The sequence below is a fragment of the Peromyscus leucopus genome, chromosome 1 (assembly GCF_004664715.2).
Source record: "Peromyscus leucopus breed LL Stock chromosome 1, UCI_PerLeu_2.1, whole genome shotgun sequence".
In the NCBI taxonomy this organism is placed as follows: domain Eukaryota; kingdom Metazoa; phylum Chordata; class Mammalia; order Rodentia; family Cricetidae; genus Peromyscus; species Peromyscus leucopus.
Genome location: NC_051063.1, coordinates 91,532,821 through 91,555,226, shown reverse-complemented (window position 1 = coordinate 91,555,226; position 22,406 = coordinate 91,532,821). Strand labels below are relative to the sequence as shown.

Here is a 22,406-nt window from a genome sequence, read left to right as displayed (position 1 = left end):
AGGCCTATGTTGCCTGTCTGTGGGTAATATTATTTACACCTGTAAGAGTAGGTATATCAATTGGTCCCCAGAGTTTTAAATGAAGGAGTTAGGAAGTAGGATACATTTTGACAGAATACATTCTGCTAAAGTCAAAGGTATATAGCAAGTAGTAACATTTATTTGTTAACCAGCTCTAAAATAGGCTAGTATAACTTGAAGACTATTGAAAACAAACTCATTTTAAATTGAGTCATATAAATAAATATTTATGGCATTGCTTTTTATAATACATCTATTTTATTTCTAAGTGAATTTTTACTATTCTACATAATTTTGTTTTTAAAGTAAATTGATTGTGGGGGTCAGTCTAGCCCTTTCCTCACCCATTCACAAAGCCAAGCACTCTGCCACTGCATTCCTAGTTCTTATTTCTGTTTTGCTTTATTTTTTTCAGATAAAGTCTCACTATGGGGCTCAGACTGGCCTGGAACTTGCAGTATAGTCCAGGCTGGCGTCCAGCTATCTGTCCTTCTGCCTCAGCCTCCCAAGTGCTGGAATTACAGTCATGCACCACCACACCTAGCTACCTTAAAGTAATCTTACTTGACATTTGTACTAGGGTTTTTCTGTGGCATTTGTATTTAAATTTCAAGATTGACTATTGGAGTATACAAGAAAAAAACTCTAGAGTGACTTCACAATATTTAAAGTCATGACCCTTCAGGGATATTGAAGCATGTTAAGTGAGTGAGGTTTTTATAGACTTTTGTTGTGCCGTACAGTTTTGTGAAAAATCAAATCCAACATTATTCTTCAATGAATACCTCGTTATACATTTCATTTAAAATATTAACATAGAAGAGACCAAGTTTGATTGTGTTGATGTTGAATAACCTAAATAAACTACACCAGATGTTAATTTTGGGTTGTTTTAAGCTTGTATTATGTATGTTAATTTGAGTAACTAAATCATTCATAAGCAAAGGATGATGGTTTTCTTTTTCTTTTTAAAGTAAGTACAGTAATAAGAATCTGGAAAGAGGAACAGAAAGAAAGAAGCTATCTGAGAGGTGAAATATAGTGACATTATAAACTGATCTAGGTAAAACATTAACAAGATTTTCAGAGTGAATTTTAGTAAAAATTCATTCATTTAATTAAAATACTGGCAGTTTTTAAACCCCTTGGAATCAGGAATCTAATGCCCATTTCTCTTAGCTATGGAGAGTAGAAAAGTTTGTTTTTTAAATGAATGAACTCTGAATCTTTGGTAAAATATTTTGCATTGTAAAAACATGATTTTTTTTTTCAAAACTTCATTACATGGTTATTATCAAAGCTGTTACACAACTTTTCTTCCTCAGAATACCATGTAATTTCCACTTTCAAGAGGAATCCTCTCGAACAGGCCTTCAGACGGCCCAATGTAAATCTAACCTCCAATCACCTTTTATATCATTACTGGATTGCTGTAAGCCATAAGGCCCCAGCATTCCTGTATGATATCTACCTCAGGATGACTGGAAGAAGCCCAAGGTAATGGTGACTAGCTCTGTCTTATCTGTTCCTCTGACTGTTAAACAACCCGTGCTTAACACTGAAATGCTATTAACTCTGTATCTGTTCGTGCTTACGATAAGGCTTAATGGCCTTTTGTGAATGAGAAGACTCTTGAATTTAAGACTGTCAGAAAAGCAAAGGTAGTGCTGTAAGTCACTCTATTTGTTCCAAAGTTTGGGTGATTAATTACTGTCATATGTTGAATTCTAGGTCTAACTTTAGTTGCTTTTCTGAATAACAAATAATATTCAGAATGCTTTAACGCTTATTTTTCCTACAGGACATTATCTAAATCATTACTTCAAGATGAATCCTTTAAACCAAGTATTAAGGCACCCTTATGTTAAGTTCTATTCCAACAACCTAATGATCCATTATTGGAAGGGTGTCAGACATACAATGCCTGCATTATTGCTCGATCTTGCACTCAGGTTGACAGGTCAGAAACCGTGGTAAGAAGATTAGCAGTAATACACTGTGTATTGGTAAGGTGGCGGAAGCTTGCTGGAGAGACACCATGTCGCTAGCATGAGCTTACCTTTAGAATTACTAACCTGATTAAGCACAATCACAATCAAGATGCCAGAACATTTCCTAGAAATTGGAGATGTTTGGACACCAAGAATGGATCTCATCTTATGGGGTCATTGATTCTCCAAACTCCCATAATAATAGGAAATGTCCTACCTCAGGATTGTCATTGTTATTATAAGCTGAAATTGAATCCCTTTCCTCTCTCCCATAAAAACCTAGGGTTGAGTTTTTACAAGAGATTCAGGGTAAAGTATTTTGCTTTAAATTAGATGGTTCAGTTTCATATGAAAAATATAGGATGCTTCTAGAAAATTACTTGAAATAGCTACCTATTCAGCTTATAATATTGTAATTACAGTTTTTGACTAATGTTCTAGTTTTTAAAAGTTGAAAAACAGAAAACTTGCTATTTTCTCATAGTTGTAATATCCTTTCTTTCTCCTTTCCTTTTTTTCATTGAAACCCTACAAATAAAGTTTTCCTACTGTTTTTACCACATAGTGAAATATACTATAAAATGTTTATTTTTTTTTTAAACTACATTGGCACCTTTAATTGGCAAATTCAGGATTTGAGTATTTATGTACAAAGAAGATGATTCCAGGACTTTCATCAGCTGCTGGAAAAATAAAAGTGAGGTATTTGCCAATTACAGTATCTCAGGATCTGAGTTAAACATAGGAAATTTTGGTAGATTGGATAGTTCAGGATGTTTCTAACTATATATTCACTATTGAACTAGCGGGGAATGTTGAATAGAAAACTTATAGAACAAACATGTCAACTTTGCTAGAATGACTTGCAAATGGTTTAGTTATGTTGGCATTTTTTCATAGCTAAAAATCAGCTGAAATTAATGATTGATGGTAGTGCATATTTATATTAGTAAAGTTGCTATAAATTAGGGCAGAAAAGACAAAACTGGTTCTAAAAAGTAAAATAGATTTAACATATATTAACTTACAAAGAGAATGGGCTAATTTGCATTAATTAAAAGTTAATTTTTATTAACTCTTTGAGAATTTCATACAAGAAGTCAATATATTTTGACCATATTCACCCCCAACTTTCTATACCCACCCTACTCCTCCTGACTTTATATTCTTTTTTAAAAATAATCCACTGAGTTCAGTTTATGCTCTCTATGTGTAACATGGGTGTGGGACCATCCACTGGAGCATGTTGACCCTACCCAGGGCCACTTGCCTGCAGAAAACTGACTCTCCCTCCACTGACTGCTGTTAACTATCAGTTGCTTCTCAGCTGGGGGTAGGAACATATCAGATTCTCCCCCATCCCTGTTAGAATATTGACTATCTTGTGTAGGTCTGGTGAAGGTAATCACAGCTGGGAGCTCAATATACTTAAAAATAATTATAATAAAAGGAAAATAATATCCATGGTTGCTAAGCAGTACAAAGAAGATCATGCAGTATAGCAAGTCATTTTAGATATAGTGATTAAAATAGTCATTATTTCATTATCTTGTGTTGTTCTTTTTTTTCTTGGGATCAGGAATTTGCAGAGGAATCAGCTTGTGTGGTTTTAGTTTAAGAGTTTTCATGTGATCAGATGGATCTAGAAGAGCTGAAGTCTGATGGGGGAATGTGGGGCTGGGTTAGCTAGGGAATAGGTATTACTGTCCCTGTCTCATCAGGATTACACTTTGTATGATCTTCTCAAGGCCTAGTGGTTGCCTCTAAGAATTAACTTTTTTTACATGATAGCGGAAGTGGTAGAGCAAGTAAATTGGAAGCTAGAAATCCTGCATTATAATTTTAGCCTTGTTTCTTCATTGCTCTCATGTAGCCCAGGCTGGCCTCAGATTGAAATCCAGGATCATAGGCAAATGCCACCAGGCCTGGCTTGCTTCTTTCATTTGGTCACAAGCAAGTCACAGTCCTCTTAGATGTAAGGAAAGGGGGTAGTCTGGAGAGCAGTCAGACTCTGGAAACGAGCAAGTGAGATGAATGGCTTTCAGCCATTTTTGGAAAGTACAGTCTGTCACAGTTAACCTTCTGGCCAAGAGAATTCATATTCTTCTACCTTGAACAATGCAGTAATTCTTTCCTCTACAGATTCCTATGGTATCAGCTGGAGGTCAGGGTTTGGCCACTTAAATCTAATCCAGTTGCAAATAAGATTGTTTAGAAATATTGCAGATGACAGTCCTCATATGAAAACCATGAAACAAAGCAAGTTAGCAGCTGCCCATATACTCTACATATGTGTAGAGAAGCATAAGATAATGGCTTCAGACAGTGTTGTCAGAAAAGGCACACAGCAAACACTGTTCTATAACAGTTCTCAATTGCAATCCAGGTAAATGTTGACAGCTAGACTCATTTCTACATTCTGAGAATTCTCCATTCTTTTTTTCCATAAAAAAATGACCTATGTAAGATTCCTGCCCATAAAAAGTTAGACTCCAGGACAGTGGTCAGGAAACATTTCTAATAAAAAGCCATCTTGTAAACGTTTAGGCCTTGTAAGCATAAGCAGTTGTTTCTGTTACTACCAGTTTGCTCTGCTGTTAAAAGAAGAAAAGAAGTCATAGACAGTTTATAAATAATGAACATGATTGTTTCAATAAAACTTTATTCACAAAACAGTAATAGAATGGATTTGGTGTGTGGGCTCTTGTTTACTGACTTGTGTTACAGAGACATTTTCATTGGTATACTCTCCCTTTTTATATAAACTCGTGGCTTTAATAATTAGGAGTTTTCACTTTGTCTTTTCTGAAGATAATCGGATCAGAGCATATTCACAAATCTCTTTGAGACAAGCCCTTCTTGGCTCTCATTAGGTTGCTGTGGAACAGTAAAATAGATACTAAATCTTTGCCCCTTACAAACTGCCATCCAAACAGAGAATGTGATATGTGTCTTTACAATCTGGAGAGATTTGTTTGTTTGCTTGTTTGGTCTTTCTGTCTGAAAGATTGCATGTTGTATAAGGTCGTTCTAAAATCTTAAAGAATCTTATATCTCTCTTGGATTTGATTTATGCTCAGAAACTGTTTCCAATTTGTTTTCATTTATTAAATAATTGATGTGATACAACCTAGAATTTCTGAGTTCCAGATAAAAATACCACTTTTTGAACATTTAATCTGTTACTATTCAGGCTTGGTAATAGCCTAACAGTAGGTTAGCATCTGTCTCCCACTGCCCTGTCAAGTCTATTGCTGCTTCTTACTCCTAAGAGATGGCCTACAGTCTTCCTTTTAATACATTCTTAGTACACTGGTTAACTGGTGATTGCAAGGGTAGCTAGCATCAGTGGAGTGGTCCACTCAGCTTTCAGTGCAAGAATATTGAGAATTCCCAGCTTTCCATGTGATTATCCCAGCTTGCTGTGTGCAGTGGTTTTTCTGTGCAGTGAACTATGCCGAATGCTTTTTCAGCTCTGGAGGCACTGCAGCTGTGCTTCTCTGCCTAGCACTGTTCTGCCATTATGAGCCTGTGGCTCAGGACTTAAATACTAGCACGTGTGTGCATGAGTGACAAGCATGCACTGCCATAAGAAATTACTTTTTAAAGAATTCCTGACTAGCCTTTTACGTTTTCTTCAAATTTCATTCAAACAGTTCACTTTCTAAGATCAGCTTTGTCTTTATTCAAAAGATCTTGACAAGATTAAATTTTAAGAATATAGGTTTGGTTTTTGTTATCCTCCATGTTACTGTAGCTTCAAGCTGTATAAAGTGTCCTTTAATTTTCTTTTCATGACCCTTTCAGATTTTAGCAAATTATCTCAAAGGTCATAATAGAGACTTCCACCTAATTGTGAAATATTGCAAACCCCAGCTTTGTATTATTGCCAGTACTAAGACGTGTTACTCTGTTGAATGACAAGTCACCATGTAACTATAGTGTCTTAAAGCAAGTTATTTTGTTTATGTGTCACAGTTTCTGTGAGTAAGGATTTCTAGAGAGTTTGGATGAGTGGCTTTTGTTGGAGTAAGTCTTTAAGCTGTGGTCAGACAGAGACCAGGGCATATGCACTAGAGAGAGTCATTAAGGGAGAGGAAGGGTGCAGAGCAGCCAGGCAGCTTTCTCTCTTCGTGTAGACTCAGACTCTTCATGTGTTGTCTGCACTTGGTCTGGTTTGAGCTTCCTTGCAGCATGACAGCCTCAGGGGTCATTGGACAGCATGCAAGGTGACTGAAGTCTTCAGGGGTGAGTATGCAATGAGCAAGGCAGACTACTCTTAGCTTCGTTCTTACCTAGCCTCTGAAGTCAGAACCTCATTCTAATGGTTACAGATGTCTTCTCCTTATGATGAGAAGTTAGTCTAGGGAAAAGTGTAAATTGCCTTGTAGGATGGAAGGAATAGTCTTACCTGTATCAAAACAGGAATAACCTGAGATCTCTGTAAGTGTGTAATATAAAAGCAACAAGGAGTAGGGTATGGTGCTGCGGACTGTAATTTGAGCACTCAGGAAGCTGAAGCAGGAGGATTTCCACAAGTTTGAGGCCAGCTTGGGCTACATAGTTCCATAGGCCAGCATAGAATGATTGAAACTCTGTCTTAAAAAAACAAAATTAAGTAAATACGTAAATAAAAGCAACAAGGTATATAAAAGTTAGGTGATGTACACATTAACTAAAGTGTCACAATTTATTCTTCAGATATTTGCCTAGCCAAGAATAAGTGAACATTATGCTGCACCTTCTATAGACCCTAATATAATACATTAAACTAATGTTGTTCAGTTTATGGAATCCAGTTTACTCATTTATATGATTTTGAGTGTCAGCTAGATAGAAATCTGACTTGCTGTATATTTTGAAATAACTGTTCTGTTTCTTAATATGTGGATTCTTGGTTAAAGGGGAGACCAGGGTACATGTAAAATCATCATAAATTACTGTACATTTAACATTACATCATTGTTACAAGTGCTTCATGTTTTTCATTGTTCAGTTTAACTTCTCTGAACCTGACATTTTTTTCATCTGAGTGATTCTTACTGGGGACATTTGACGATATTTGGAGTTCATCATCACAATGGGGGCGGGATGTGCTTCCTCTCAGTTCCCAGTATGCTAAGGCCATGGGTACTGCCAAGTATCTTAGTACATGGATACTTTTATTTGTGATAACTAAGGTTGAGATCTGGCCTTATTGTAAATTGTGATTAATTGTATTTTAGAAATTGTCATAGTAAAGAATAAATACATCCTTAGCAGGTACCAGACAGTATTAGTCATAATTCACTATGACATGTTGAACCAGAGTGATGGTGCAGTTTTAAGTGTACTTTAGCTTCCTGATACTATTGTCTGTACATTTCTCATGTATATGAATTTTCAACTCTTCCCACCCTTTCCCTCTGTTTTTGCTTGTTTGTTTGTTTTGGAAACAGGGTTGAGTTGTAAACCACTCTTATTTCCACATTCATGGCAGTTCTCCAGCCTCACCCTCCCAAGTGTGGGATTACAAGCTACCATCCCTGGCCTCTCTTTCTCTCTCTCTCTCTCTTTTTTAATAAGAATTATTTTTTGAATGGCTGAATCAGAGTTGATTTTAGGGCAGCTATCATCACTTGAATGAATCTACATGAGATTAGGCAAGAATCAACAGTTAAGGAGTCAGAAAGAAAAAAATGTTTTAGTAAAATACTCATTGGAAAACGATGTGAACTATGCATGTTTGGGATGAACTTAATGTATATTATACTACCTATGATACTGTTGTATATTTAAAGAGAATTTTTTTAAAAAAAATCTGGTTCATTAAAGCAACTTTCCCTAAGTTTTATCTATATGGTTTATTTCTAGATATAGCTTTGAATGTTTGATAATTCTTTTCATGTTTAATGAATTTATTTTGAAATTCTTTAGCAAATGAAATAGTTTTTTTTTTACATTATCTATATTGCCTCATTTCCTTCAAGTATTTTATTCAGGTTTTCTTTCTAAATGTATTGAATATTATCACAGTTTCTTGGCTAATGATACTGCTTTTATTTTCTTCATTTCTCATATTCTGATTTTCTACCAAGTCTCCCATTTGTAAAGCCTCTAATTTGAGGTCTTTCTAAATTTCATACACTTTTAGCTAGTCCTCGTTGTGGGAATGTAAATGAAATTCTTATATTTCTTCATGAATTATTTTTCCGGTTTTGGTGTATATTTGATTCAGAAAGCTCTTTCTTAATTACTGCTGGATTAGTGCTTTGATATCAATAACTTATGCAAGTGATAATAAATAAAATGTCAGATAAGATTAAGGTTCCTTACCCTTTAAAAAGAAACAAAGTATTATACTATCTGTTTCTCGATTAAGGTTCCTTACCCTTTAAAAAGAAACAAAGTATTATACTATCTTGTTTCTCTAAGGAAGGGCATGGGTGAGGTCTGAGGAGTTGAGTATTTAAAAAAGTCCTTGGCATCAGTCATTGATTTCAAGCACATCCAGATAATCAGAAGTGGTGCCAATCATTGTTGAAAAAAAGTTCTTGTATTTTTCTACTAGAGTTAACTAAATGGCAAAGGAATATTTCTGTATATCTGCTTCAGAGATGCTCAAGTGCTGGGATTATAACATAGTTGTAGAATCTGTGTTAAGGATTCTTGCTAAGTACAGTTTAGCTGAAAAGCAAAGGGAGACTAAATTGAATCATTTTGCCTAGTGTGGTACATAGAAAATTTGAATTTAAACTTTATTATTGCATATCCTTTGAGAATTAATTCTGTGTTAGCAGAACTTTGTGCTAGTGATACTAAATTTCTTTTGCTGCTACTTCTAATTTGTTTTTCCATTTTGGATTTATAAATTATTCTCCCAAGATGCAGAAATATTCTGATTCTTTGCTGGTTTGGTACACTTATGAATTACAGTTGGGAATGAGTGGTTGGGACCCCTGGTGATAATGGGATGTTTTACCTAGTCTGTATATTATATGAATCTCTTGATTTTTCTTGAAATACAGGATGATGAAAACAATCACTCGTCTTCACAAAGCCATGGTATTTCTTGAGTATTTCACAAGTAACTCTTGGGTTTGGAATACTGATAATGTCAATATGTTAATGAACCAACTAAACCCCGAAGATAAAAAGGCAAGTATTTTCTGTTTTGGGTTAGAAAATGTGATCAGTAAGCAGCCTGAAACCTAGGCATTTCCCACAACCATCACATAAGAACATGGATCTAATTATACTTTCTCAGTATTTCAATCCTTTTTTTTTTTTTTTGGAGCTGAGGATCAACCCAGGGCCTTGTGCTTGCTAGGCAAGCGCCCTACCACTGAGCTAAATCCCCAACACTTCAGTATTTCAATCTTAATTATTTATATTTGCTTTATCTTAGAACTGATAAAGTATTTGGGAATATCAAAGGCTTTCCAAAGTACAATTGAGTTGTTAATCCTTTCTTCCTACATGGTTGAGTTCAAAGAGAACTTTAACATCTTTATGGGTTTTATGTTCAGAATACCTTGTTTTCTCTGAATTTTTTTGTGGTGGGGGCTCCAATTGCTTTTTTATATTGTATGCTCTTTGTCACACTCTGCTTGTTTGAAAGTTAAACTGTGTTCCTTCTCAAGTTAACTCAGATTTTTGGTTTTTTGGTTTTTGAAGCAGTGTCTCATTGTGTAGCTCTAGCTGTCCTGGATGGAACTCACTATGTAGACTAGGCTGTCCTTAAACTCACAGATCCACCTGCCTCTGCCTCCTGAGTACTAGATTAAAGGCCTGGGCCACTACTGCCCATATACCTCATATATTTTAGCATGTATATGTGTCTTAAATACATGTAGTTACCTCCTTTTACAGTATAGCAGTGTTAGGACTGAACCTAGGGCTTTAGTCTCAGTAGCTTCCTCCTTATGGTAATTAGAACCTTAACATAGCTGTGATAATACCTCCAGCTCTCCAGCTATATGTGTTTACATATTACTGTAGTTCTCCAGTTCAAGCCCCATAGTTAGAAGACAATTGCTCCATCTGTTTTCATTCTTGGAGCTTCTCTATATTACCATTTTCTTTCTGTCTGATGTGTTACCTAGAACACAGAATATAGCTTAGTTAGGAGACTGATCGTAGTGAATTTTCAGCTTTTGATTGTCAGTCTTCATTCACTTATTACTAGTAGAAATGTGTGATGTGTCTGTCTTCAACTTTATATTCAACTAGTCTGCATCCTTATCTTTTAGGTGTGTCTCTTATAAGCAACCTAGAGTTGTTGTTACAGTCTGATAATTACTGACCCTTTTTGGAGAATTTAATCTGAACCATAACCTGATAATTTTGGAATTGCTTGCTGTTCTAAGGAAACAGACCCTTGTATATGCTAGGCAGGTGCTGTATTTCTGAGCTACATCCGAACCTTAATTTTAGATTTAAATTCCTTAGGGCTTCATTTTATTACAACTATCTTTTTTTTTTTTTTTTTTTGTTTTTCAAGTTTCTCTGTTACTTTGCCCTTTTTGCTCACTGTAGTATCTGGTCGATACAGAGTCTTACTGTCTGTTAGCCCCAAGTTGGCTTTAAATATTTAATGTCTTTTCTTTCTCTTTGCCTTTTTAGTATCTTGATACAGTCTACTGTCCCAAGTTGCTTAATTAAGCATCCTCCACTATACCTCTTTAGGTTGTTTGTTACAGTTTTAGTTTTCCCACCTACTTTAGTTGTATATAAATCACATTCTTTTTCAGTTGTTTTAGTACCTTGCTCTAGAGAGTACAGCATCTATTTTTAAGCCTAACATAAATGGATACTTTTACCTTTTTTGGATAATTAAGGACCAACACCTCTATTCTGCTGTTACAGGTCATTTGTTACTGGAGTTTATCTTAGTCTGTTTTATGCTGGTATAGGAGAATAAAAGACAGGGGTAATTTATAATGAACAAAAATTAATTCATAGTTCTGGCATCTGAGCAGGGACTGACATCTGATAAATGCCTTCTTGTGTTATCTCATGGTGGAAGTGCAAGAGAGAGCAGGAGATAGAACTCACAACATGACCTTCTTTTATAGTTGGCATTAATTCATCCATGAGGGTAGAAGGCTCATGATATAATCATCTCCTATTAGTCCCTCCCTCCCAAAACTTCTGTTAAGGATCACCCTTCTATATACTTCAAAGGGGATACAAATAAAATTAGTGCAGTCTATGCAATAAATACTCATGTAATTTGTCAGGATAATCATTCGTCTGTTGCCCTTCCTTTCTCCCACCGTCAGGCATCCACTGAGATTTATGTGGACAGTCTGGAATCTGGAGTCATTCTACTCCAGTCTTAAAGAATACACTTTAGTTCGTGGCACGCTTTATACATGAGCAAACATTCTGTGAGTCAGCATTACAATGAGCTCCAGAAAAAATACAAAAAAAAAAAAAAAAAAAAAAAAAAAAAAAAAAAAAAAAAAAAAAAAAAGAATACACTTTAGTATAATTCTGTATCATGGATGATAACTCATCACTCCAGTTTTTATTCTTACGGAAATATCTTTAGTTTTCAACTATCTTTACACTGGTGTAGATTGTTACATTAGCAATCCATTAAACACTTGTAAAAAATGGTCTTTTGGCTTCTACTGCATCTGTTGAAAGTAGTTAACAGCAGTCAAGTAGTTGTTTTGTAGGTAATGTATCTGGGCTTCTTTCTGACTTAGTCTCAGATGCCTAAATGTGTATTTATATATGATGGATGTGGTTTTTAAATCTGTGTTTGGTGTTTCATCATTTTTGCAGGCAACATGTTCTTAGGTACTGCTTCTGTTCTTTTCTCCTGTGGGACTTGAGTCACGTGCGTGCACGCGCGCGCATGTGTGTGTCACACCCACATACCCCTCATAACAGCTTCTTTATGAAATCAAATCTCTATGCTGGTACCGTGGTACTATATTTTCACTGTAGTGATTTATTTATAATATTTTCCCTTCTAGAACTTGTTTTGGGGTGATGGTTTATAGTGAATAATCTTGTCGTTTCACAAAAATACTTAACTCTGTTTAATCAAGAATACTGAACAGTTAATAGCCCTCTTATTTTGCCACAGTAGCAGTTATAATAAGTCTTCTAGGTTTATCTACACTTTTCATCCAATGACAGAGTAACTGTTACTAAAGTCCTAAGCCATCATTCATGGCTAGGTTTTGCTTTTTATTATTTATTTATGTAGTGGTGGTTGCTTGAGACAGGGTCTCATTGTGTAGCACAGTGTCTTAGTCACTGTTCTATTGCTGTGAAGAGGTACTGCTTGACACCATGACCAAGGCAACTCTTATAAAAGAAAGCATTTAATTGGGATCTTGCTCACAGCCTCAGAGGGTTAGTCCATTGTCATCATGGTGGGAACATGATGTTATGCAGACAGGCTCTGATGAAGATCCTGATTCTTAGGCAGAGAGGTAGAGCGCCTAGGCTTGGTATGGGCTTTTGAAACCTCAAAGGCTACCTCAGTGACACTCTTCATTCAACAAGGCCACACTTCCTAATCCTTTCAAAGAATTCCATTCCCTGGTGACTAAGCATTCAAATATATCAGCCTATGGAGGCCATTCTCATTCAAACCACCACACAGCAACTGGCTTCAAACTGGTGACCCTCCTGTTTACTGTGTGCTGGCATAATAGTATGTGCCATCATGCGCTACTTGATTTTTCTTGATGTCAAAAATATTCTCTAGGACAATTAATTTATATGCTGTAGAAAATATACTGGGGAGGTTGAGATGAAAAGAAACTTGAAATGTATGTCAACTCCTATGTAAAGTAGTGGAGAACACATATATGTTGACAGTAGAAAAGGTAATACTATATTGAAGTGTTTTATAGTCTTTTCATTTGAGATCATACTTCAAATAAACTGAATTTTTTGACTAATTACAAAAAAATTAGCAAAGCAATAACTTTTTTTCTTACCATAGACCTTTAATATTGATGTACGGCAGTTACATTGGGCAGAATATATAGAGAACTACTGCATGGGGACTAAAAAATATGTATTGAATGAAGAGATGTCTGGCCTCCCTGCAGCTAGAAAGCATCTGAACAAGTAAGTTTGACATGGGCTTGGTGCACAATATCTCTTCCTTATGAAATATTCTACAGTTTGCTTTGGTGAAATAGAATTCTGAATAAAAATGATGTATTATATTTAATAATAATGCTTACCTTTGAGTTTGTAGTTATATGGTATTTATTTAAGATTATTGAAGGACTGGAGAGGTAGTTCCCTCGTTAAGAGCACTAGCTGCTTTTCTAGGGGTCCAGAGTTTTGATTCCCAGATTGCATGGTAGATCACAGCTATCACTCCAGTTCTGGAGGATCCCACCCAAACATACATGCAGGCAAAATACCCATACACATAAATAAATAAAGATTATAAAAACTTGCTGTCTTTATTTATGTGTATTTCTGAGTATGAAGTATTTGCTTCCCTTAAATTTCTATTGAAAAAGTAAAAGTATTAGCAGAAAATGAGAATATTATTTGAATCAGAAGTTACTTATATAGTTTTTTATTTTTTAAACTTACCGCACAGAGTAATGGTGTTCCTAGCCTCTTAATAGAAGTAGTACATGCTGTTTTAAAATGTAATAAACTCAGAAAACAGAGAAGTCAGAATCAGTTGTAGTCCCATCACTCAGAGATTTAAGTACTACTGAGGGTTATCTCATTGTAGTATTTTTGTGTGTGTGTTTTCTAAGACTCATACTATTCACTTGCCAAGGTCATAGCACTATGGAGCTTTAAAAATACCAGTTTTATTGATCAGAAAACAAATTTGCAAGATCATATTTTACTAATTGTAAGGAAACTATAACATAGGTGTTTTGGGTACTTGTTTAAAGCCGCTGTCTCTATTTCTGCACCTTCATTGCTGTATTAGTCATGGCTTGGACTGCATCATAAAGTTACTGGAATTTATAATAGTATCTATCTGAAGGATTAAATTTCTTCATACAACCATCAAAAGCCATAAAAAAAAATGTTGAGAAACATGCGCAAGGTAACATGCTTACAGATCTTTGTGAGCAGAAAGGTTATTACTCTTAGATGAGGACTTGTCAGTTGGCTTTTAGGTTTTGGGACTGTTAGCTATTGGCACCATTTTTATATAAGACAGAAGCTCAGACATGTATCTGTTTTACTTTCAGTTTGCTCGCTTCCTTCCTCCCTCCCTCCCTCCCTCCCTCCCTCCCTCCCTCCCTGTCTTCCTTTGTTCTTTTCTCCGCCCTCCCTTCCCACGTTTTCTTCACCCTTCTTTCTTTATTTCTGACAGTTTTATTCTGTAGCCCAGGCTGATCTCAAACTTAGGATTTTCCTGCTCAGATTCAACCTCTCAAGTGCTAGGATCACAGGTATGAGGCCACCATGCTTGACTTAACCTATAGTTTGTTGATGGCTACCACAGAAATGGGCACACAGGGCTGCTCAGTTTAATTGTTGCTTACTAAGTCCAGGAACACGGATATGAAAAGACTGCTATACTCCCTATTGCTAGAGTAATGCATTGGTGTGCTACTGTTCAGGTGCAGGGAGATAGGTTTGAATTGTTCTAACTTGAACTTAATAACTTTTATTTTAGTTTTTAAATTTGAAAGTTAAAAAATTGCTTAGAAGTTGGTTTTAAATTACAGTTATTAATTAGCTGCTATCCAAAATTAATTTTATTCTAGAAAATATTTAGTGTGTCTCTTGATTTGTTTTTCAGGTTGCGGAATATACGTTATGGTTTCAATACTATCCTTGTGATTCTTATCTGGCGCATTTTTATTGCAAGATCACAAATGGCAAGAAACATCTGGTACTTTGTGGTTAGTCTGTGTTACAAATTTCTGTCATACTTCCGAGCATCCAGCACTATGAGATACTGAAGACCAAGAATTTAGCATTAGAACATCTATGCATATGGTGATCTAAATGCACAAAATGTAAAATGTACCTAAGTCATCTCACCTTTTGTTAAGACATTAAACCATCTTAAGTTGGAGCGTGGAGTAAATTATGGTCCATTTTATGTAACATTTTAATGTTTATGCTCAAAACCTAGTGAACACACTGTGGTATGCCAGCTCAGATCTGCAATAGCCACTCAAACTATGACTTACATTTTGATCCTTGGAATGCAGAGGGTAGGAAGAGGGCAGAAGTGGGGCTATGGGAACATTGACCAGTATAACTGTGCAGTTCTGGAACATACTAATTAAAACATGCCTTAACATGCAGTCCTAATTTCAGTGCAATGGGAAGTGTACAGACAGGAGGCCTAGTTAGATTAGTTGAGTATTTGATTTGATTCTTCATTGTTGGATTTCTTTTTTTTAATCAGATGAGATGTGGGTTTTAGTTTTGTTAAGAACACAGCCATGTATTTTTGCTTCCTATAAGTTAAAGGTGGTATCAGATGTAAAGACATGTTCTAATTTTCTTTCTGATTAAATGTGTGTTGCATTTCATTTTCCTGCAAGTAATCAGTTGCTCTTATGATCAAAAGGCCAAATATTATTCTGTAGACACTGATGGATCTAAGTAAATTTGAGAATCCATGTCAGTATATGCTCTGTGCATTTGAAGCAAAGTGAAAACATGGACAGTAAAACTGTGTTAGTATCAGAAGAATAGTACAACAATTTTCTAGTCTACATTTTGATCAGATGGAACTCTGGTGAGATGTATTTTCATTTTGAAGAGGATTTCTTGAGACTTGATTGGAGATGGGATTAGGGAAAGATTCATCATACATGTTCTCTCTATTCCTTTATAACTTTTCTCACAGGATTCACCCCGTCTGAACATGCATTATTATGAAGGAATGTAGTTGCAGCTTTTAACATAAAGAAAATATCCTCATGTGTTTATCAACACATACTGATTTTGACCTTGAAAGCTGAATTCCTTAAAAATAAGTAATGCATAAGTATGTGTATAAAATTAAATAAAGGATTTTACCATGTAAAGTAGCAAACTTTTGAATGAGTATCAAGTCATCATTTCTTTGCATGTTGTTTTAGCTTTAGAAAGACATGCGTTATAGAAACAATAGCAAGAAAATTGATGTATATTTATCGATACATTACAGTTCCCTTTAAATCTTACTAGTTTGTTACTATTTTATCATATTTTCTTTAATGGCTTGTTCAGATCAAGTTGTACTACATTTAAATCATCAGCAGTGTATCTTGAAAGTGCTTAAAGGGGTCAGTTCACAGTACAAGAAATTAAATGTAACTTTACGTTTTAATTTTTTTGTCAATGAAATACAGTGTAAAAGTTTATTTTGCTATTGTGGAAAAACAAAATGTAAAGGAAACCAACTTTTTCCATGCAGGTGTATAGTCTTGAAGAGGAAAAAAATGCTTCTGTTTTGAAGCCAGAGTTTGTGTAGTAAAACTTTTAAACATTATTTTAAAAGAAATATGTATGTAAATATCTATGTATTCTTTGGAATGATACTGAAGTCTCTGGTCTAGGACCATGCCTTTTGTAAGGTATGAGAGACCATGATAGTGTGTGAAAACCATGCCTTTTGTAAGGTATGAGAGACCATGATAGTGTGTGAAATGGAATAAATGATGCCTTTGATTAAGGTGGCCCATATAATATACATTGAGTACTCCATGTCTCCAAGTACATTTCCATGATGTAATGAAAACACACTAACCTTTGTATGATTTTTATACATCTGCCAAATATACCTAGAATCTGGTGAGTTGTCTTTGGGTCTCAGAAAAGAATCAGGTGCAATGTGGGCAGGTCTGTAAAGTGAATCGGACATGTGTCTTCTGTTTTATTGCTTGTGTAATCTAATTTAAAGAAATGCTAACTAGGGCCATGCTGAGGTTACAAATTAATTTTATGTGTTTAGAATTCTGTTGACAAAAGGTAATGAGTAAATGGCATTCATCCTGGAATTTACAATTTTAAAATTAGTATGGAGGTAAAATGTGAGATTGTCAGTCCTCACCAAGTATGCTTTGGATTCAAGTCATATTTAAAGAGTTTAGAAATGTATTCTGTTTGTAATTTGCTAGACAGAGTTTTTAGTTCTGATTATATTTTTCATACAGATTATTCAATAGGACAACCTGTAAAATAAATTGATTTCATTCAACTCATTTGACAAAACTGTACTCTAAACCATTTAGGGTTTTCCCCTTATCTTTTCTTCTCTGAACTCTGGCATACATATTTGTACACTGTAATGTCATTGTAACCATTTAATTAATTGCCTTGGCAACGCTAATGTATCTTAAAGCTTAGTGCAGATAAGCATGACCAGGTTGTATGTTGTTTGGCTTGAGGGTGACATAGAATAAGCGTTCCTCCAGTCTGCCAGATGATGCTTGGAAGCGGGAGGGGACTCTTCCTTCTCCCCTTTGTGTTTGTCTGTAGGAACTGATTGGAAAACTTTGTTTTGTGTTTTGTTTGTTTGTTGTTTTAAGTGTAAACTGATAATCTTTTATAAGAAGTCAATAGAAGCATTGGGTGCCTTTGTTTGTAAACCAAAAAGTAATAAATGAATCCCTATATTTCTATTCTAGCATCTATTGTATTTTTACATTGTGGGAATCATCCAGAGTTAACGTGGCTAAGTAGTTCTGAGCATTTTATCTTCCATAGGTGTCCTCATTCATTCATACCATCTTTTTATTTATGTCTGAGTTGTTCACACAGTACTTTAGAGGAAGCATATAGGCAGAATAAACACTTAGTTTAAAGTATTTTTATAGAATAGTTAATGAGGCAGTTTTTTTTTTTTTTAAATATAAACAGAACCAGGAGACCACCAGCATGTTTCTAGGGTAAATGACATCGTGTTAGTTTATAGATTCTTCACTAGTAATTGATCTGACTTCATTTAAAGGATTTCATTTTCATAGAGATTGAGTGAACCACTTGGGGGAGGCTGAGAGTGCATCAGGATGGGGTTGGAGTGTAAATGGCTTTGTAAGCATGTCTTTCTAGGCCAACTTCCAGCTCTGCCTTGAAACTGTTTGCACTGACTTGTTCTGGTTTGAAAAAAACATTCTAACTTTGCATGAGAAGCTTAGAGAAAAGGGTATGAGTTTGTCTGTTTAAATATATATGAAATATTTTCTTAATAAAGAAAATTTGAGCAACATGGTTTGATGTGCTCCTTTTGCAAGTTGATAAGTTCAAAATGCAAATACTTAGAAAAACTCTTAAGTGGTATACAAGTTTAATGAGGAAGAAAACTCTCATTCTGTGTGCTTATGCTGGGCTGAAAATCATGTACTATAAGATCTATGAAGATTGTTTCCAAATTCATTATATAAACATTCTATTGAAATATTCTCAATATATTTGTCATAAGATAAATATGCTAATGACTTTGGCATAGGAATATAGTTTCATATGAATAAGCCTTTTTAAAAAGGAAACATGCATGTAAACAGACAAATGAGGCTAGTTTTATTTGAAATAGTCATCCATGGAGGCCATACATTTTAATTTGTCAGTGTTTAGTTTGATATTTAATACTCTATTTGCTTTATATTATGTCTTTCCAGGTTCCTATTTTTCAGTGTGGTTCTTGGTTTCATGAGAGCAGATCCAGCCTGCATGTTTGACATTGTAAAGACACCACCTGACACTTTTTGAGTACTTAGTGTTTATTAGGCATAACTTTAAGCATTTCCATATGATGCTCTGTTTATGCCTTACAACAAGCCCTCTGTTAAAGGCACCTCTATTGTCCCTGTTTTAGTGGGATAACCGAGACATATGTCAGATAATACTATCAGTGGCAGAGCCAGGACTTGAACACATTCTAGCTCTGAAGCCCACAGTTTCATTCAATATAACTATAGCAGACCCTCCATATCTATATTTCTGGAGTCAACTGAAAATAATTTTAAATTACTTACAAACATCTCTTCCCTAAATGATATCGTATAGCTTTGGTCTTGTGCCTTCAGTTACCTGGGTATGTTTCTCAGGTTATATAAACCTATATGTACTTAAACCTAGATGGTTAATCTATTCTATACTTAGGGCATGTAGTATATACTGTTAAACATGTGGCCTGCCATTTGAAATGATCTGTGCTACACAACTATTTACATAGCATTTATATCATTATTAGGTATAAATAATCTAGAAGCACTTTTATGTGTACAGGCTGTGCAAACACTGTACAACTTGTATAAAGGACTCAGGCATCCAGAGATTTTGGATTTGAAACTGATTCACTTTTCAGAGAAAGTTCCTTGCAGGTTGTACTTAATGTTCATTTCTTATTCCTAAAACTCTGCGTTCATTTATTCAACAAATACTGAATACCTATTATGCTTAGGTATTGTTTCATATGACAAGTATCTTTATCGCCAAATGATAAGCTTCAAAGTAACCCAGTCTTGAATGTGACACACTATCTTCCCTTAAGAGCTTTTTGATTTGATAAAAGCAAGTTATACCACAGATAAGGGTAAAATAAAGCTGAGAGGAGAGAGCACTCACTGCTTTAAGAAAAATCTCATAATAAGATGTTTGGGTTGTGATTTGAACACCTAGCAGGAGGAGGGTGGTGAAGAGAGGTTTCCAGACCTTTGGAAGTGTGTCTGGAAAGAATGTAAACCACAAGGAATTTTTTTTTTTTAATGCTAAAAGACAAGATAGTCAGGTTGAAGTTTGCGGGAGAGGGTAAATGGAAGGCCTTTGCACACTCGAAACTCACTGTTGTGAAATGCCTATCAAAAACTCAAACACTGCAAGATTTTCCTGGCCCACACATACAAAAAATACAGCTTGAAATAAATAAAATTGTTTAAGAGAGAAAGCATTGAGGTGGTGTCACTATATTTTTGAGAGTATATAAACCACATGTGTTGAAACAAGCCTTGCTGTCAGCTTTCTCTGATTCTCATGATGTAGTCTCCAAGTAGCATGGATATCTCATAGGAACACAGAAATGCGTTTGAGTCAGGAGCCCTGGGGTTAAGCAATCTGTTTTTTTTTTTTGTTTTTTTGTTTTTTTTGTTTTTTGTTTTTTGAGACAGGGTTTCTCTGTGTAGCTTTGTGCCTTTCCTGGAACTCACTTGGTAGCCCAGGCTGGCCTCGAACTCACAGAGATCCACCTGCCTCTGCCTCCCGAGTGCTGGGATTAAAGGTGTGCGCCACCACCGCCCGGCTAGCAGTCTGTTTTTAAGAAGCCCCCTCACCTCCACACCCCATGTAACGCTGATGTCTCCTAAAGCTGGAGAGAATTGTTGGAGTCAGTCCTGGTGAGGCCCCGTGTTATAGGTTAGGCCACTGGGATTTCAAGAGAAGGTCAAGAGAAATCAAGATGATAGGATGTGGACATACATAAAGGTCTGAAGTGGCCTGAGCAGAAGGAGGCCAAAATTCTAGATGCTTTTGCCATATGGGGGGATGGGGTAAGCTAGCTTGTGTTCCACTCTTTCATAGTTTCTTTGTTCTGTCATGAGCGTGAATTGTTTTTAAACCAAAACAAAGTTCTGTTTTAAGTTACAGATGAAGGCACAACAGGAAAAAAAAATCGACCAAGGTGAAAATGTGTTTTTACTCCATTAAAGGGCCAGGGTCTATTCATTCTGGATTGTTAGCTTGAGGAAGCTCGGCTGGCTCACAAATAGGAATGATTTACAGCAGCTTGTCTGGGTCTTCTGTTTTCATTTTTTTCCTAATTATTCCCGTAAAACCAGGTTGTGACTCAGCCTGTCTGGGGTCGTCTTGCCAGCTTTCAGTAGTGCCTGTCTCAAGCCAGTCACAGACCTCAGCTAGCTTTGTATTCCAGTGATAATGCCATGTTGACATTCTTATTTGTTAGTTAGTGAACTTTGAGTTTGTAGAATGGACCAGCCCAGAGGTGCTTGCTCTATTGCTGTGGACTAAGAAGGGATTTCTGGTCCTTAAAGCTGTGTTCTAGAACCCCATGCCATGGTAGCCTCTCACCACCATAGCATGACACAGCCAGTTGAAAGTATTGATAATCTAGTCTTTGTTGAGGAAATCTGAAATAAGGATTCTTTTTGTCTTGCCTTCTAAGAAAAACAGGAAGTTGTTTTTTTTTTTTAAACATACCCCATTTACATGGGAAAATACCTGTTCGTGTTTCCTCTCTTTCAGCAGGCAGACTTGCCTTTTAACTGATGAATTAAGCTGTCCTTTTAGCAGTCTTTGGATTAAATGTCTTATGTACAAGATTTTACAGAGGATTGAGAGGATATTATAAGCTCATGCCGATAACCTTTGTTTTTTTATCAAGACCTGTTAATAATCAGGTGGCCCAATTTAGAAACTCCACAGTTCTAGTTTCACTCTTTTGCTGTAATGTTCTGACAAAAAACAATTTAGGGGAAGGAAGGATTTATCTGGCTTGTACTTTCAGGTCATATCCATCACTGAGGGAAGTCAAGGCAGGATTTTGAAGTAGAAACCATGGAGGAACACTGCTTCTTCATTTCCTCATAAGCCTATTCTTAGCTAGCTTTCTTCTATAGCCCAAGACCACATTACTGATGTACAAGTAAAACACTGTCCACCTTGCTTAGATGTCCACCCAACATCACTCCTCAATTTTCTCTTTCCATAGTTGTAGTATTACTTGAACTCAAACCATGTTAGCAGTTCCTTCTTACCTTGAATGACAGAGACCCTTCCTACAAGTACATTGTTTAAATCCATGTTCTTGTTAGTTTGACAGACCTCCAGATTCTAGGTCATCACAGAACAAATAAGATGATTTCATGAGGAAACACTACTACTTGCATCCAGAAATCCTGCTCAACATTGAAATATGTTAATACAGTTTCATAAAGGCATTCTCACAACCACCCCTTAAGAAAAATGGAGGGGTTTCTTGTGTCAGAAAAGAAAATAGTCTCCATCAATAACAAGTACAAGGGGAAATATGGACATGGAGGTTTTTTAAAGCTTCACTGCGGGACATTTTTCTCAAGCCTAGGCATATGGTACACCTAGCTGTATCTCTGAGGGCTGTTCATTGCCTGTTTGCCAGCCCTGGTCCCCTTGCTGCTCTGCCCCTTGCTGCATATTACTTGGTTAGCCCTCCATCTGGTTTGTGTTCCCACCTCACACTTGATAGTTTCCTTACTGTCTTGACTCACAAGAACATCTGGCATCTATCTCCCAGTGCCCTGTGCTGATTCCCCTTCTAAGAGATGAGATAAACTCAGACAAATGACAGATTGATGGTTTAGGATATAACCACAAGGTTAGATTGCTGACTTGCTGACTTGAGTCTAGCTGTCAATCTGTAAATTCTTTTCCTTTTTTTAAGTAACTCAACAAATAAGAGTTGCTATCAGGAAAAAAAAAAAAAGGTTATGCTTATTGAATTTCTTTTAAGTTGGTTTCTCT

At 35.8% G+C, this 22,406-nt stretch overlaps 1 protein-coding gene across 8 annotated transcripts in view; it reads left to right on the top strand.

Moving 5' to 3' along the window:
* Positions 1 to 17,583, top strand: part of Far1 (fatty acyl-CoA reductase 1) — a 58,191-nt gene extending 40,608 nt beyond the window's left edge. For 7 of the 8 annotated variants that reach the window (XM_028875873.2, XM_028875874.2, XM_028875877.2 and 4 more), the window contains 4 exons: positions 1,347 to 1,518; positions 9,020 to 9,149; positions 12,964 to 13,091; positions 14,755 to 17,583. In XM_028875873.2, coding sequence (XP_028731706.1) covers positions 1,347 to 1,518; positions 9,020 to 9,149; positions 12,964 to 13,091; positions 14,755 to 14,917 — 593 coding nt within the window. In that variant the 3' untranslated portion in view covers positions 14,918 to 17,583. Of the gene's footprint in view, positions 1 to 1,346; positions 1,519 to 1,822; positions 1,995 to 9,019; positions 9,150 to 12,963; positions 13,092 to 14,754 lie in introns of all 8 variants that reach the window. The other variant, XM_037211371.1, reaches the window with a different exon arrangement.
* Positions 17,584 to 22,406: the final 4,823 nt, after the last annotated feature.